The 18,542-nt window shown below is 38.2% G+C and overlaps 1 protein-coding gene across 1 annotated transcript; it reads left to right on the forward strand.

The window, feature by feature from the left end:
* The first annotated feature begins 772 nt into the window (after positions 1-772).
* Positions 773-13,426, forward strand: LOC139459628 (uncharacterized). The gene is made up of 12 exons (XM_071241209.1): positions 773-915; positions 2,256-2,318; positions 2,611-2,690; positions 4,113-4,184; positions 5,711-5,828; positions 6,785-6,870; positions 8,016-8,087; positions 8,720-8,837; positions 9,664-10,716; positions 10,861-10,890; positions 12,283-12,418; positions 13,170-13,426. The coding sequence occupies exons 1-12, from the start codon at positions 891-893 to the stop codon at positions 13,348-13,350; spliced, it is 2,034 nt and encodes a 677-aa protein (XP_071097310.1). The 5' UTR covers positions 773-890; the 3' UTR covers positions 13,351-13,426.
* The last annotated feature ends 5,116 nt before the right edge of the window (positions 13,427-18,542 follow it).

Below are 18,542 nucleotides of genomic sequence, written 5' to 3' on the forward strand. Positions count from 1 at the left end.
TATTTATTATGCCTAAAAGTGATATTGACCAATCAGAGAGCAGAACTACTAACCCCACACGAGCCCGTATGCCGTCAGTAAAAATCCAAGATATAAATTCATTAATTCAACACATATATAGAAACTGACCACAATGAAATTATAATAAGCATGGATTACCCATGTACATATTCAATACCATGAATTTGAGAATATCGAAGCAATATTGAAGCAAACGTGACCACTTAGCCTCAGGCCTGCTCATAGTTTATCTTATTATTCTAGCATACAGGCGTCCAAGGCGCCGCGATTCCCTGTGCAGAGTTGCGTCGCCAGAAACCTATGATTGTGGGTTCGAATCCCGGTTCACCCGGATTATGTTTCTAGGTTTGTCAGGTCCATACCCGTGCTCATGGGTTTAACCGAATTGGTAAACATCTGACCTGCATCACTTCGGGCTTTCCTCCCACATTAAGCTGACACGCCGTGATATAACTCGAATACTGTTAAAAGCGGCGTGAAACCCAACTCACTCACTCACTCCTGAAACAACATTATATAGAAAGCCGAAAATATCAGTTACCAATGGTAGAAGAAAAAGCTTAATCTTAGACAAGTTGAATATGGAAAACTTCACGTTTCCAAAGTAGCGCTTCTCTTGGAACAGGTTACAATGTAAAAAAAGAAACACCATCCTCAAGAACGAACAGCTTGCATGTCTGGTACGAGATAAGATAGGACAATTAGGTGTTGACTCTACTGCGCAGAAAGCTGCACCTGACAGGATATTACACAAATAGAACAACATCCTGTTTTGTATGGTATCCTGGTAGTCATATTCATAAGGACGTATACGTGAACTTCTGACGATCAATCGGAGACAGAACTCACAAACAGTCTAAAAAGACACCATGTTCCCGGCAATACTTGTTATTGGTGAGTGTAGCCATCGTGAAAGGTGCCAATGAAAACTAGTTATTGTGTTTTCAGGGCATGTGGACCACGATGAATTTCTTTGTTTTATATGTTCGTAAACTGTTCCAGCTGTATCAAGGCTTGAAAATGAGTGCGAATCAGCCAGGCAAACCAATGGTGGTCATGAGCATAATCCCACGCTATCGGTTAAACCACGTCGCCGAACTTGACCATCCAATCTTATGTAGTCGTCTCTTAGGACAAGCAATAGAATATTAGGTGCTACGTCTAACACAAAAGTCGCAATATTGCTGTAATGATGCCGTAGCGACCTTAAATTATAACTCACTCACTCCAACACAGAATCCTGCGGAGCCGAAAGCTTTCAAAGGACCTCATATTTGTTTGATAGTAATGACCGGCAGCTTGATGACTGCCGATCACAACAGTATGGTATTTTCCAACTGTGTCCTTTGACTTACTGTTAAAAGAACGAGTGATATTAAAGATGGTCATCGAGCAATATCTGTAGATGGAATGCTTGAAGGAACACGTGACCGGCATGTAAGTACGCCACAATAAAATTCCTATTTTTGCACAGAAGTACCATAATTTGATTAAACGCGCCTGGCCAAACAAACATCTCCTATACACAGTCCATGGTACCCTATGTTTTTGTCATATAGTCTATACGCAAGCCGTTTATAAAATGGCTGTTCGATGCATATATGTAACTTTTAACTCGTCTTTTGTAGTATTGCAATCAGCACTGTGTCTTTCTGTACAAATGTTGCTGAATATATGTGGACAAAAAGTCGAAAGTTATCACAGTGACAGTGACAGACACATGATCATTATAAGAATAAAAACAAATCGAGCTGGAATTTCGATCAGAGGATTCTTGCAACTGAAGTCTTCATGTGTCTCACGCTGGTCAACTGAGTTGGTCCAGAATAGGAAAAAATACGGAAATACACAAGTCGAGGAGTAAATGGTTTTGTGACATGAAATATACATACTTATTCTTATGATGGGATCATTAGTTTTCCATGAATATTCCTTGGGACGTTTCAAACTGACGATCTTTGTATTTAGGGACATATAAATTGTCCATACAAGAGAATACCCAGTCTAGATTATCTTCCTAAACAAATTCCATTTAGCGTAAAGGGCAAAATAGGTGTCGAAAGTATATAATACCACAGAAAATAAGTGATTGGTCGTTCTAAGATTGGATGATTGAATGAAAACCATCTCACTTTCTTCGTACGATATTTTCTGCACTATAAACACTTTTGTTATTAATCGTAGATATGTCACATGTTTATTAAATAGCGATGATTTGATTTTTTTAATTACAGTTTTATCTCTACTGAAAGCTTCTAGCTGTGCCCCAAGTGCTCCGGTCAGTGGGAATGACCCAGGTGTGTATAACAACGATGACGACGACGGCGAAGACAACAACAACATTAAGAGAAATATGACATGATATTAATGAATACAGTTTACAATTATGGCAACGTCAACGGAGACATCTGAAATGATCTTTGCACATTGTACCTATTTCAGGAACGGAACCCTGGCCCTCCACGTAACAAATGAACGATTTAGCAGCTAGGCCACGCAAAAACATACATTCAACCATAATACTTGACTTACGTTTACTGAGGTCACCCGTAACATCACGTGAATCTATGTGCATGGATCTGATTTCAGGTGGTCATCGCTGTTACTCCTGTGCAAGTGTGGACAAACCGTATCTGTGTAACGTGACCACACAGTGCAGACCTGATGAGGTAGGATCAACTTTGTGGTTCAGTGTACCTGAGCAGAATATCAAGCAGGGACATATAACTTGAAATCAATTGTGGCGTTAGATGATGTGTTTATGATAGGGTAAATCATCGACGAAACATATGGATTTAAACTTGATCTGCATAAATGGTTCACTCATTTGTCTAATGCATACGTTGTTAATCCCGAACCCGATGTAAAAGTTAAGTAATCAAGTCATCTTATCAACCTTTAATATATAAGTTATTTTTTTCTGTTCTCAAAGGAAATCGATGTTACTGATGTTCATTTATAAACTGATTGTGTTATCGAATAACTCCACTTGAAATGTGAGCACAAAGTTGATGCTTGGTCAACTGGTCGAAACTGTGTTTCGAAATGTATCAGAAATACTGGTCAGCACGGAGTTTTCTAATATGTCTGAAATACTTGACAAAACGGTGTATTCAAATATATCTGAAAAACTGGACATCTCTGTGTTTCGTAATATAATTGAAGTACAGGTCAACGCGGTGTGCTGGGTGATATTTCTGAAATATTGGTCAACATTGCGTTTTGTTATGTAAATGAAATACTGGCCAACGCGGTGTTTCGTAATATAATTGAAGTACAGGTCAACGCGGTGTGATGTGTGATATTTCTGAAATATTGGTCAACATTGCGTTTTGTTATGTAAATGAAATACTGGCCAACGCGGTGTTTCGTAATGTATGAGAAATATTTGTCAAGGTTATATTTTATAATATATCTGAAATCTGGTCAATGCGGTGTTTTGTAATATATCTGAAATAAATGTGTTGTTTCATAAAATAACTCAAATACTGGTCAACGCGGTGTTTCATGAAATAACTGAATCCCGGTCAATGCATTGTTTCATAAAACGACTGAATTTATTTGTCAATGCAGTGTTTCATAAAATAACTGAAATTATGGTCAATGAAATAGCTGATTTTTTTTAAAAGCCGTGTTTCATAAAATAACTGAAATACTGGTCAATAAAATAACCGAATTTTTTGTCAAGGCGCTGTTCCATAAAATAACTGAAATACTTATCAAAGCAGTGTTTTGTAATAAACCTGAAATTCTGGTCAATGCCGTGCTGGGTGATATATCTGAAATATTAGTCAACGCTGTGTTTCGTAATCTGTTTAAAAATTATGATCTAAGTAGTGTTATGTGATATATCTGAAATAATGGTCAACATGATGTTTCGCAATGTATATAAAATCCTAGTCAACTCCACCAGGTGACCTGTTCCATAATATATGTATGACGACAAACAATGGGAAAGACAAATTAATAGATAATGGGCATGTATCTCTAATGCTTGAGGTGGTTACCATTGTTGGCTGCGGACATGAGCGATAATAGTGTTTTCTTGGTTGATATATACCATGTATCTCTTATATCGTCTTATATTTCAGCAATGTTACACAGATGAATATTCAACAAATCATGGATTGAGTTCTTTCAGCGTCGGCTGTCGAAGAGTTTCAGTGAGTTTTATAATATATATGCCATTATCAAAACCTTTAAGATGCACTAATTGTGCTCCTCGTCATGCTCATCTGTTTCTTTATACACATTTTGTGTTTGCATGGAATTAAAAACAAAGAAATTTAGCCAAGAAGTGTAGCTTCCATTTCAGGTATATGCATGACCTGCTATCCCCCAACAACGATCAAATAGCCTATTCACTTTCACCGATTTACCCACTTGAACAAGAAAAAAAAAGAGGCCGGTGAAATTTGTTTCATATTTTGACAAGAGGGTTGACTTCAACTTTCAAATGGTCAACTTTCACTTTATGTCGAGTTAATATCCAATCTTTGCTGTCTACATTTCATAACTGTTCAGGTACAATCGGGCGTCAAACGAGCGTCATACGACTCTGCTCAAAAGTTGATTGATCAGGGTTACAGCATTCAAGGCCTCAGTATACCTTTTGAAACATTTTATGCTGGAATTTGGAAAACATTTCTAAATTTGAAACATCAGTGACAAAGATGATGTCCAAATTGTGACTGGTACTATATATTTTCCGTTTATTTCGGGTTAACAAATGAATTGAGTTTGCATGTGTTTATGAGGGTGTCACGGGTGGGGCAGGTGACGTTCACCTTGTTTGCGAACACCTGTTATCAATACTTCTTGTAAGTGATTCACAAACACATGCTTTTGTTGTAGTCGAAATCGTTCAATGGACTTTCTTAGGATTATGGAAATGGTTTGCTTTTATTTATTGTAATCGGTTTGGCGGTTACACATTTACCTGTACAAGAGTCAACGATGCCTTCAATTGCCAACGTATACCTGATATGATCACTTAGATTGTGCTTTAACGTGAGACGATATGTGAAAAATACATTACGTTCAAATTGAATTCGACGTACACATTCCATCTTATCAATTAGTCAGTCAATCGATGTTCATGATGCTGAGCAGGCACACTGTACAATAAATAGTTACATCTGGAAGAGGTTATATCCTGCCCATCTTCCCGAGGCAAGAGAGTTAACTGACTTTAAAAGTCCAGTTTCCAGTGGAAACTGGAGTTTTATTGTCAGTTAACTCTCTTGCCTCGGGAAGATGTATCCTGCCATACATGTGATTCATATTACAAGGGGGCGCGCCAGGAACCTATGATTATAGATTCGAATCCCGGTTAGCCCCGATCACGTTTCTGTGTTTGTCAGCACCATACCCGTGCACGTGGCTTTCACCAAAGTGTTAAACGTCTGAGACCTGCATCACTTCGGGCATTCCTCCCACATGAAGATGAGACGCTTTCAATCGCGCATTGAAAATGACTCAAGTTTTTATTTTATGGTCCGCCATGAGGTTACTGTGATGTTTCTTACTGATATGTATTGCAATATTCATTCGCTCAGAACAATTTATTAAGGATATCAAATTATATATGACGAAGGAAATGCAATTAGTTCGACACAACAATATACTTCGAGTTAGAAGAGTTGGACACGGCACAACACCAGTAGACTACATGTATGGTGCTTTCCAGGAATGTCATGCTGCACTCGTCGGGAGATCAGACCCCAGTAGACGTGACGTGAAGCGACTCAAGTGTGTGGAGTGTTGCCATGGCAACCTTTGTAACGCCGGCGGCTGCAGTGCAGGGCGTATGTTAGATAATACATTGTTTGGTTATATCAATCTGTAACATGACCACATATACATCATACTACAGGTCTATAGATTACGAGTAGTATTACGTCTGTGTTTTCTTGCACGTCCAATCTGCGCATCCTTACCACGCTTGGTGATTTGGTTGATTGTGCGATATATTCCTCATAATATCAATCACTGGATGGTTTGATCCAGATCACGACTGTCTCCGTGGTCTAGAGGTGGAATGTCCATCCGGAGAGCGGAAAGTAGGGGGTTCGATCCCCGGCCGCGTCATACGAAAAAAACGTTAAAAGATGGTATTTGTTGTTACCTTACCTGGCGCTCGGCATTAAGGAACTAAAATAAGGCTTGGTCGGCTCGGGGTCAGTAAATTGTCTCTGATAGGGGTATTCAAGGTGTGGTATCTCAGTGGAACATAATCTTGAACGCGACGTTAAACCTCACTCATTTCACATCTCCTCGCGTGTTCCAGATTCGATTATTTACAGGCCGCTGTCATATGGGCGAAGTGTTGTTGAGTGCGTCGTTAAAGAGCAAAAGACAGTCCAATCAGACTCAGCCTTTGTGGCAGAGTGATTTGGTCCGCCTTGTTTCAATTCTCAGTACTTTCCAGACACAATACGTCAATCACACAATAATTACCTTTCCCTTTAACACAGATTAAAAGTTATCACGACCTTAGTGGTTTAATTAAGGTCAAATTGTTAAGTATAGACTACATTTATACTTTAAAATATTAACACAGTATCATATTTATACTTCAAATGCATTATTATTTTTCCATGGATTTATCATAAATTGTTTTTGGCTTTTTGTAATTTTACAAAAATCGTAATCCACAGGTTGTAAAAGTTGCAAATGTGGTCACATTTTGAACAACACCGTGTGAGCCAGCTCTTTAAACCAAACATTCAACAAATGACTTTCTTTCAATGGTTAATTGCAGTTGGCAAGGGCAACGTTTGCTACAGCTGTTCATTTATAAATGACCCACGACGTTGCGAAGATGTGACCAGATGCCAGGCTGATGAGGTTTGTTTATGAGTGCATCGTCGTCCTCGTCTTGTATAATTATTATTTTACAATTGGGGTACCATATCCGTTGTTCTGTATCGATCTATGCACTAATTCAAAATGAAGTGTGACAAGAGGTGTGGTTTAACAGTAGACATTCAGAGAAATTTGCTAAATAGGATACGTCGCATTTGAACATGATGTGCGATGCTGTCTGATGCTATGACCTTTTCATGGAGTTTGCAAGAGTCCTTACTCACTTGTACTCACTGAATGGATCGGGTGGCTAGACTTGGTGCTTTTGTTTAGGAGTCGTAGCTTGCTGTACCATCTGGTCTAGAGTCGATTGTTTTCTAGCCCCTGTCGTATGGCAGAAACAGGACATACTTACCCTTCATGATTTCCAGTGTTTAATTCTTAATGTAAATCACTATTTTGTCTTTGACGCTATGGAATCTGTTTTGGCACATATAGGCTGATAAAACTTTAAGCTAAGTGTGTGAGTTGTGCATGCGAATGGTAGAGGAGGACACTTGGCGTCATCACCGATTTTAAAATTCTCATCACTATTTTGTCTTTTACGCTCTATGGAATCTATTTCGGCTCATATAGATTGATGGACTTAGGTCACCGTGCCCCCACTGAACTCTTGTGACCGGCGGGATGATTCAACGTTTCTTGAAAACGATTCAATATCCATTCAGTGTAAATGACAATAAACAGGAAACATGAAACTGCATGCCCGAAGGGCAAATGTCTAAAACTCTAAGAAAATAGGAGAGGATCTTTCAAAACATTGGTTCAATGATGAATGACGTTAATGTGTTGTAAATGACATCGAAATTTTGATGTAGACGACATGGCTAACGTATTAAATCACAATCATTAATCTTTTTAGGTGATTTTAAGATATTTGAAAAACACTTAATATTCCCTTGGCTCATTTGCGTTGCATGTCCACATATATTTTTAGGTTAAGCATTATATTTCTTTGCATAATAATATGCAGAAAAACATTATACTTTATTGATTAAAAAATTACATAATTTTAAATTTAACATTTAGATTAATAAAAGATCAACCCTTTTGTTAATTCTTACATGATATTATATAACATATGTCTAGTATTTACCTTTCTATACTAAACATTCATTTCATTTCAGAGCTGTTACATTGAGAAGATGTTTACTGAAGACTTTAAGATCAAGTATAATCTTGGGTGTGTTGGAAACGGGGTGAGTACGAACACTGTTCAAGGAAAGATTTACACAGTAATCAGTGAGCTATTATTGTTTCAGGTTTCTGTTAGCAATATTCCCGTTTCCATTACCGTTAGATGCCAAGGAATGGGCTTCCCACGTCATACCTGAGAGGAGAATTGAGGTAATATTAGTTACAGGATTGTCTGGTCTAGACTCAATAATTTACAGACCGCCGTCATATAGATGGAATATACTGCTTAGTGCGGTGTTAAATGGCAAACCAACAAACGTTAATACCCCACCAGTCCCAGATCAGTATGGAGCGTATAGCAGTTTGTATAACGTTTTCAAGAAACATGCCCATGACCCAACAAGGAAGAATGATATATTACACTGCCTTTTCTACATGTCTCTCCTCTGAACTTCAATTGATGTTTATTTTCTGACACGTTTTGGAGTAACACAGACTGAGGAATACATCAATTTAGTATTTTTTTAATGAAGTCACCTATTTTGTGGGTCATTAAGATACATTTTGGTTTAGGCCTGTAAAGGGATATCAGATCTTCTACAATATATATAGATAAGTAATGATGTATAGCGGCGATGGGTAGTAGATCTACTGCAGATGTGACCGTATATCAAAGACACTTGTTATATTGTAGGAATGTGAAACTCTTCGCCAATTTGGACAGCCTGTAGGAAAGCGAGACAAAGCGATCTCCACCATGTGTGCTACCTGTTGTTATGGAGATAAATGCAACGATGTATGTTTCGTCCAAGGCAGGTGACAGTCAGAATAGCTTTGACAAACTTGAACCCCATTTTCTCGCCTCGTACTTATCGCCATATTTATCGGTAATTGTATTGAAGTGACGCTGAATCCAAGGCCACTGGAGTTATCTTCAAAAGCATGTAGGTTGCTAGGTAACATAATAAATTACTCTTAATCAGCTTCAAACCTGAATATTGTTACCATTATATTGGTCAAATAGAAAATAAAAAAATATTGGTGTAATTTTGTCTTCACTTGATATAATGACACTGTGCTTGTGACATAAACTGAGGGGCAACATTAAGTATACAAATCATGTTTTTTATGTAATTATTTTTGTTAAAACTGTTGTTGAAATTGATCAGGTCTATTTAACCATCACTCATACCTGCAACAGTTTGTTGAAAGATTATGTTGTGTAAACATAAATTGGTGCCCTGAAGACTGGGGTAAGAAATGTCCCTGCAACCACATGCCCCTATCATGTTTTAATGTTGCAATTTTTTGCCAATAAAAACAAATTTATCGAATATAAAACAAAATTGTAAAATAAACCCACCATGTAGCAGTATGATTTGAGTGCTAAGCAGCAGTACAGTTCAAAATTCATAAAAACAACTGTGAGTTGTTTCGTTTTCTCCTCAGTTTATAACGTTGCATGTACCTTATATGATCATGTAATACCACTAAGAAGACACCGATATAAATAACCAAATATTTAAGATGAAGAACTTAGGACTTGTTATGTGACTAACACAGTATAATGGTTGGATTTAATAATTTTGTGATAAATTCCCCTAATGTTGACATTGTTTACCTTATATTCATTACCAGGTATCACAAGTGGTCAACCAAGCACATCCAAGAATCTCTCAACCACCCAGACTTCATATGTAACTTCAACTCCTCCAATGCGCATAGATACAATTGTGGTTGATATACCATACGCAAGTCCTTCAATGGGTATTGATACAATTGTCGTTGATACATCATACGCAAGTCCTTCAATGGGTATAGATACAACTGTCGTTGATACATTATACGCAAGTCCTTCAATGGGTATTGATACAATTGTCGTTGATACATCATACGCAAGTCCTTCAATGGGTATAGATTCAACTGTCGTTGATACATTATACGCAAGTCCTTCAATGGGTATTGATACAATTGTCGTTGATACATCATACGCAAGTCCTTCAATGGGTATAGATACAACTGTCGTTGATACATTATACGCAAGTCCATCAATGGGTATTGATACAATTGTGGTTGATACATCATATGTAAGTCCTTCAATGGGTATAGATACAACTGTCGTTGATACATTATACGCAAGTCCATCAATGGGTATTGATACAATTGTGGTTGATACATCATACGCAAGTCCTTCAATGGGTATAGATACAGCTGTCGTTGATACATCATACGCAAGTCCATCAATGGGTATTGATACAATTGTCGTTGATACATCATACGCAAGTCCTTCAATGGGTATAGATACAACTGTCGTTGATACATTATACGCAAGTCCATCAATGGGTATCGATACAATAGTGGTTGATACATCATATGTAAGTCCTTCAATGAGCATAGCTGCAACTGTCGTAGATACATCATCTACGAGTCCTTTAATGAGCATAGATACAACTGGCGTTGATACAACAATTGACGCATCATCTACAAGCCCTTTAATGAGAATAGATACAACTGTCGTTGATACATCATACGCAAGTGCTTCAATGAATATGGCTACAACTGTCGTTGATGCAACAAATGAGGCACACTCCAGTCCCAATCCTAAATCCACTGTTTACGCATTAAGTACCATGGGACATACAGCAACAGTATCTCCATCGACAAGCACCACACCATCAAAGTCGACCCATGGTAAGCATTTGAGCCTAATTACTTGTACAAATAGAACATCAATATCCAGTTTTTTACTGATATACTCCCTTGTCAGATAATAGCTATCACGTCCTGCGTGTATTTCTCCTTTTTGATATGATTATATAATCATATATATTCCAGGCACTTCCCCTGGAAATGCGTCATTGTCGAGTAAGTAACTTCATTCCACCCTACTCTTCCTTTAATAAGATGGCTACATCTACATTTGTCACCTATACTGCACAAAACAGAATCGTTAACAAAATAGATATTATATTTTAAAATTTTTCCTCATGAATTGTGTAAACCATTGTGACAAGGTTCCAGATGTATGGACCGCCCCCTGGTACTTTTATTGCTTGTCAACCAAATGTTAATTTTCCATGGGATGTTAGTTACCTATTCCTCAGTAACTATTAAAACACTCAGACTTTTTTTGTTGAAAAAACATCTTAATAATGTGCAAACGCTGCGCTTTATCATGATGGTATTATTACTTATGTCAATTACAATGCTAATCCGTGGTACCGGATCAAAATTTGTTAAAACTCACATCCTCTAGCCATGGCTTGCCGCTTTGGTGACAGACTAGCCCAGCGGAGGTTTTCCCACTCCGATGTCCGCGCATTGTTGCTCCTAACGTATAAGCTAATGCGACATATCCTTTGAGACATAACCCCGAACTCAGTCATTACGGCCGCGTCGGTGCCCACGTCGAAAGTTCCAAGGTCGGAATCACTGTCCAGGGCCCACTTGCAGAAAGCAATCTTAGCGCTTCGATTATTATAGGCCTATGTTAAAGTCATCTTAGCGCTAAGATCGCTTTGTGCAAGTGGGCCCAGCTGTGCATACAGAAACTGGTTGCTTAACAAGTGGTTTGATCCGATGTTTGTTAATCTATTCACACTGGCGTCATGGCAATTTATACCTGAGTAGATTAGATCTGTTTATTTAGCTCTGGTCTTCTGTGTATTAGAACTGACAAGTTACTAACAGTGCTACTAATTAATATATATTTGCCTGTTTAGACGTACACACTCTGTTGAGTTCTACAACTAACTGCTCAGTTAAATCCTTAATTCTTTAGCCTGGTTGTTATTGCCTAGTTTTGATAAGTCTTTAAGCATCAGTTGGATTATCTTTGTCAGTCGGTCTAGATGTGTCTATTTATTTTATTTTTTTATAATTATGAGTCGTTACTTTAGCTTTGGCGTTATTAAGCGCGTGAAAACATATAGAAATTTGCAAAATGCACAGAGGAACCTTCGCTAAAAGTTATTTTTTGCAGTTGTATAGGTACTGATTGAGGTTGAAACTAAGAAATTATTTTTGGGCATAACCACTTGTATGTAAAGGATTTGTAAAGCCATACAATTTTAAATAAAGAGGCAATAGTCACTCTATTTTCCAGTTATTAAACTTGTTGACACATACAAATTCAGATATCTTTCTTCATATGAATTTGTATACACGAATTCCCACATTTTACATTCATTTCATTTTTAGAAGTCCTAATGTCGTTTATACGTTCTACACCAGTATGTGTTTGTTTTTGATTGGCAGCTGTGTGTCAGGCAGACTGTGATGGAAGAGCGCAATGCACGTTTTTAGCAACGCTCCAGAGATGCAGCAGCCAAACTCCTTACTGTTTCACACAAATAGATAATGATGATTCAGGAAACTCTGATATCAGAAAGGGGTACGTATTCGATTATCTAACTACGCCATTCGATAAAACCAACGGCAGGCTGTGGAGACTAGCGGGTGTTGCCAAATCCTTTAGGTTTATAGTTAGTCAATCAAATGCACTTGAATAACATGCACTTTATATCATCCCAAATCACCAGCTGAATCACTGAAAAAAATTGCATTTTCCAGATTCTATGGAAGAATGTATAAATGGAGGAATCAGTCTGAAACCTACCACAGACAGTATACATATCAATGTTCATTTATTTAATAACATAGTTAGTTGTTAGCAATGTACGCAATTAAAAACAAGTGACACAATTCTTTTCATAATCACAAGAAAATGTCGAGTCCATTGTACAATTTCGACTTTACCATGACCATGTGTTTAGGAATCACTATCAAATAGTGATGATAGCTGGTGTATGCGAAAATATTATCGCACCCTGCCCTACCGTGGCACCCGTCACAAACACATGCAAAGGCAAATCAATTATTCACCTGAAAAAGTCAGGGGAACACATGATAAAAAAAGGGAACATCATTTTGGTAACTGATGCGTCAGATTTGGAGATACCCTCTGAAATGTTTACCAAAAAACATTTTGCAAGCTTTCCTAAGGCCTTCAGTTTTGTAACAACGATGCCCACCTTATACACTATTATGGGTCAAACATGTCGCCCCAAATATATAATCGTGGTTTTTTTATCGTGAAGTAAAATTTGAAATTGTTCAATGCTTGTCTCTGTTTAATTCATCAGGTGTGCAGATAGAAACACGTGCAATACCAAGTGGTGGAAACAAACATCTGATGAAAATCTATGCGTTAACTTCAAACCGGGGATTAAGAGCACATTCACCTGCTCCTACTGTTGTACATCAGACCGGTGTAACTTCAAGAACGTCATTCCAACTGTGTCACTTTTTAAGGGGACTGATTAGTTATAATCGGAAACATTGTTTAAAATACCTGTGTGTAAGGTTACCAAATAAACGAGAATGAATAAACTGAATACAACTTGGTTTTTTTTCATGTCATGAGGTTGTTGTACATCTTCAGACATGATCCGGGTCAGCTTGACCTCGACGTGAGATATATGAGTAACTCATACATGACATCCTTCTGAAAATACCAGGATTTGGTTATGTCTTTGTCTTATATTTTGGCCACATTTGCATATCACATTATAGTTTAAACCTTTTCCACCCCGCGACTATATCCGTTTTCATTTTAATGATAATTATGTACATGCTATGATTTCGATTTAAGGTTACAGTCACTTATGGCTCAAAGAACAACCGTACAAGCATATGTAATGTACATCTATCAACTACAAGCTGAAGGGGAAATGATACCCACCTAGAAATAGAGTGAAGGGCGAACACAAATAACGGACATCTGTGACAAGCTTTACCAACATGTGAAGTTGAACAATGAATCTGAACATGACATATATAGAGGTTATCACGCCAGTGTGTTTGGGGATGGTAAATATCCTGCATTAGGAATAAACATTGTATTTAGCGAGCCTTGGCGAGCTAAATACATAGTGTTTATTCCTAATACAGGATATTTACCATCCCCAAACACACAAGCGTGATAACCTCTTTATCATATAATGTCATTCTTTAATTCTGTGCTTGAAGATAGCTTTCCCTCTCTCACAAACATTACCGAAACATTGCGAGTTTTCCTGGAATGCGCGCATTAATATTTATAACGTCACAGGGTAAGTGATGTGTCAGTCGGACAGTGACAGTAGCCAATATAGTTCCAACTGAAATCTGTTTCTTAAACAGTGGCGAAGCAACATATACGCAAAATAAAAGTTGTTTTTAATTTCCTTTCGCGGCAATCCATAGGTCTGTCCGCTAGAGTAACTGCCCTTTGTCAAAGGGAAGCTACTCTAACCCTAGTCTATGAGGCGTCACGGCCACGGTCAGACGTTGTTGACAGTCGGTCTGTCCTGTTATAACGTTAAGAAGTGTAGTCAGATGTACACACAGCGACAAAACGAAACAAGGTAACAATTCAAACATATTTCGGCAAAATCCAACTATTTTAATTTGTGAAGAAGGTTTCAAGCCGCAGAGGTCTACAAGCACAGATATGGCTACTGATCGCGCTTGGCTAGGCCTCGTGCCCTCGCACATTTGTTTCAAAATTTATATCTCCAAAGTTGCCAAAACTTATAAAATGCCTTAGCTTCGTCACAGTTAGACACTGATTTTCACTATATTAGACTGTTCTTTTGATAATGATAGCAATTATCCCTGTAGTTTATCCAGATTCCCGACGCAGTGAAAGTAGTCCTACTTAACCTTTGATATTTGCATCTCTATCCGCATATGACCCCAACGGATATCGTTTTTATCCGTTGGCTTTATCCTGCCGGGAAACCTACCCATTATATGATAAAAAGGAGTATATACAGAGTTCCTCGCGGTCAAGATGGTACCTCTGGCACAAACATTCGAGAAGTGGCAAATCATCATAACACGGTCTATTCAACGAAATATGTACTAACATCAATGGTTTCATGTTGTGTTGTAGTATGATACACTTGCTATTATAACTATTATGAATGAGTGAGTATGGTTTTACGCCGCTTTTAACACTATTCGAGCACTGTCGCGGCGGGGGACACCAGAAACGAACTTCACACACAATTCCACCCATGCTTAAACCATTTAGCTACGCAACCGCCCGACAGCACTCTGAGAAAAGTCCGATTAAGTGATCTGCAAATGAACTTGTGGCAGTGGTGTTATTATTAGTCATTACTTCACCAGGGTATGACAAGGGGTTTCAAAACTTAAACTTTTCTTTCATCGACCAGAAAAAAAGTAAAATCATTAATGTTTATAAAATCTTTCTACCTATCTACCCATTTAACATTTTAAGGAAAGACAAAAAAAACGATTTTAGATATTATTTAATATAATTGCTTAGGAAACAGAAACACAGAAAAAGGCATGAAGCAGATGAATAAATGAGGAAAACGTTCCTACACGTATGAATATGTTCTTCTACACCAAAACACCATCAAGAGCCGATACTGACAAACGTTTCAGAAGAGTGAAAGTCATTTTGCGCCCTAGTCAGCAAAAAGCCAGTGTCTGAAAACATCCACGCCATCGAAGCACGACTACACGCAATCAACCCGGCCATAAAATCCAAATCAATCGACTATTTGCTCAGTTGCTGGGAACCTTTAATGACCGGGGTCACGAAACCAGCAGAGTAGTAGTACTAGTAGTAGTAGTAGTAGTAGTAGTAGTAGTAATAGTAAAATGTTCATGGCGTCTCTTATACATTTTAAAAATGGTGCGGCAAGTAAATAATTATAAAATTCTCTTCTTCGCATATTACATAAAACATTCGGTTGTTTTCTTCAGCTGTACAATATAAATCATACCGTAAATCTTCATAAAAACTGCATTGTAGTTAAACATGACATTCATCTGCCACCAAATCACAATTGCGATATTCACATAGCCTTTCCGATAGTGAAGAAGGCTTGGAGCGAGTGAGTGAGTTGATTTTAACGCCACTTTTAACAGTATTCCAATCATATCACGGCGTGTCAGCTTAATGTGGGAGGAAAGCTCGAAGTGATGCAGGTTTCAGACGTTTACCGCCTCGGTGAAACCCACGAGCACGGGTATGGTGCTGACAAACCTAGAAACATAATTGGGGCGAACCGGGATTCGAACCCACAATCATAGATTTCTGGCGTCTTCAGAGGTGCAATGTCCCCGGCAATAATTTTCATTGGTTATTGTAGCCATCGGGAAATGAAAACTGGCCAGTTTGTAATGAGTGAGTCTGGACCAGGCAAACCAGTGGTAGATATCATGAGCAGTCGTCTCTTGCGATAAGCAATAGAGTACCACGAAACAAATCTAACACAGAGTCCCCACGGATTGTATGGACGCCTTTTTGATGTGATCGTAATGAACGGCGGGATTGTGATTGCCACTTTCATGATAATAATAATGATAATTTCCTACTAAGTCCTTTCCATTGACAGAACGCGTGGTGTTAAAGATAGTCATCGATATATACCTGCAGGCTGAAATGCCTAAGGTAACACTTGGCCTAAATACGTAACAATGGAATACCCATTTCTGGACACCTCAGCAGCACCATCCTGATTAAACGTATCTCACAATTTAATTTCCAGTAAATAGTACATAGTACCATCTATGTTTGTTATCTAGTTTTCACCTACAATGGCCACTTGATGTCAACCTTTATGCTTGAAAGCCTCTTTTGAAGTTTTGCAATCACCACTTTGGTCTTTCCGTCCACATTCCGCTGAATGTATCTGGCGTGTCGGCTGAATGTTTATAGAAAGACGAACGTCTCGTACCAATTTCTGGAAATCAACAAGCGTGAATATGGTGCTTGCAGACAAGGTATCATTATCAGAATTTTTAAAAGTCAAAATGGAATTTCGATAAGAGGATTATTGCTCCTGAAGGCTTCATATGTCTCACGCTGGGCAACTCGGACAGTCCAGAATATGAAATAATACGGAAACACACGGCGAAGATAAAATGAGTACATGGTTTTGTGACAAGAGGAAATATACATATTAATTCTTATGCTGGCGGTTCCCTGTAATTCCATTTTTTGTTGTTTGGTATGTTTGTTAGTATAATAGTTTAGAAAGAATATTACACTGGAAAACTTACAACTACGCGGACTGCTGTGTGAAAGGTCCGGTCACGTTATATATGGTCATATGGCCATGACAGATTAACTATGGTCAAACTCGAAATTACGTATTATCGGACTCGGAGCAGCTTACATCCATTTGTTCTCTAGGGAAGACGTATTTCCTTGTGAGTTTTACTTATGTTAAAGCTAATTTAAAGCAGTTTAATGAGGTCATCTTTGGTAATGGCGCGTCGGGTTTTGCTGTTTATAAGAAAATAAAGCCAAGGTAATAACACAGCTAAAACATACCATCCACTCCAAAAAGCACTTATCGGGACTTGCAGGCAACAAGTAGCGTGTCATGAACAAGGACAATGGACAATCACAGAGACGAAACTCTGTCATATGGCCATGACAGATTAACTATGGTCAAACTCGAAATTACGTATTATCGGACTCGGAGCAGCTTACATCCATTTGTTCTCTAGGGAAGACGTATTTCCTTGTGAGTTTTACTTATGTTAAAGCTAATTTAAAGCAGTTTAATGAGGTCATCTTTGGTAATGGCGCGTCGGGTTTTGCTGTTTATAAGAAAATAAAGCCAAGGTAATAACACAGCTAAAACATACCATCCACTCCAAAAAGCACTTATCGGGACTTGCAGGCAACAAGTAGCGTGTCATGAACAAGGACAATGGACAATCACAGAGACGAAACTCTGTCATATGGCCATGACAGATTAACTATGGTCAAACTCGAAATTACGTATTATCGGACTCGGAGCAGCTTACATCCATTTGTTCTCTAGGGAAGACGTATTTCCTTGTGAGTTTTACTTATGTTAAAGCTAATTTAAAGCAGTTTAATGAGGTCATCTTTGGTAATGGCGCGTCGGGTTTTGCTGTTTATAAGAAAATAAAGCCAAGGTAATAACACAGCTAAAACATACCATCCACTCCAAAAAGCACTTATCGGGACTTGCAGGCAACAAGTAGCGTGTCATGAACAAGGACAATGGACAATCACAGAGACGAAACTCTGTCATATGGCCATGACAGATTAACTATGGTCAAACTCGAAATTACGTATTATCGGACTCGGAGCAGCTTACATCCATTTGTTCTCTAGGGAAGACGTATTTCCTTGTGAGTTTTACTTATGTTAAAGCTAATTTAAAGCAGTTTAATGAGGTCATCTTTGGTAATGGCGCGTCGGGTTTTGCTGTTTATAAGAAAATAAAGCCAAGGTAATAACACAGCTAAAACATACCATCCACTCCAAAAAACACTTATCGGGACTTGCAGGCAACAAGTAGCGTGTCATGAACAAGGACAATGGACAATCACAGAGACGAAACTCTCAAAGTCATGAAAGAATGGTAGGGATGGTCTGTCGGCCAATGACCTATCTGGAGACCTATGTAGTGGTGGAAGAGGTGTGGAAATATTCTAGATAACATTATCATATG

Source organism: Haliotis cracherodii, unplaced genomic scaffold, assembly GCF_022045235.1.
Source record: "Haliotis cracherodii isolate W230 unplaced genomic scaffold, xgHalCrac1.p SCAF_13, whole genome shotgun sequence".
NCBI classification, from domain to species: domain Eukaryota; kingdom Metazoa; phylum Mollusca; class Gastropoda; order Lepetellida; family Haliotidae; genus Haliotis; species Haliotis cracherodii.

Coding starts and splice junctions, on each gene's coding strand:
- LOC139459628 (XM_071241209.1), top strand. CDS start 891: ATGTTCCCGGCAATACTTGTTATTG. Junction 8,088..8,719: donor TTGGGTGTGTTGGAAACGGG/GTGAGTACGAAC, acceptor GTTATATTGTAG/GAATGTGAAACTCTTCGCCA. Junction 10,891..12,282: donor TGGAAATGCGTCATTGTCGA/GTAAGTAACTTC, acceptor TTTGATTGGCAG/CTGTGTGTCAGGCAGACTGT.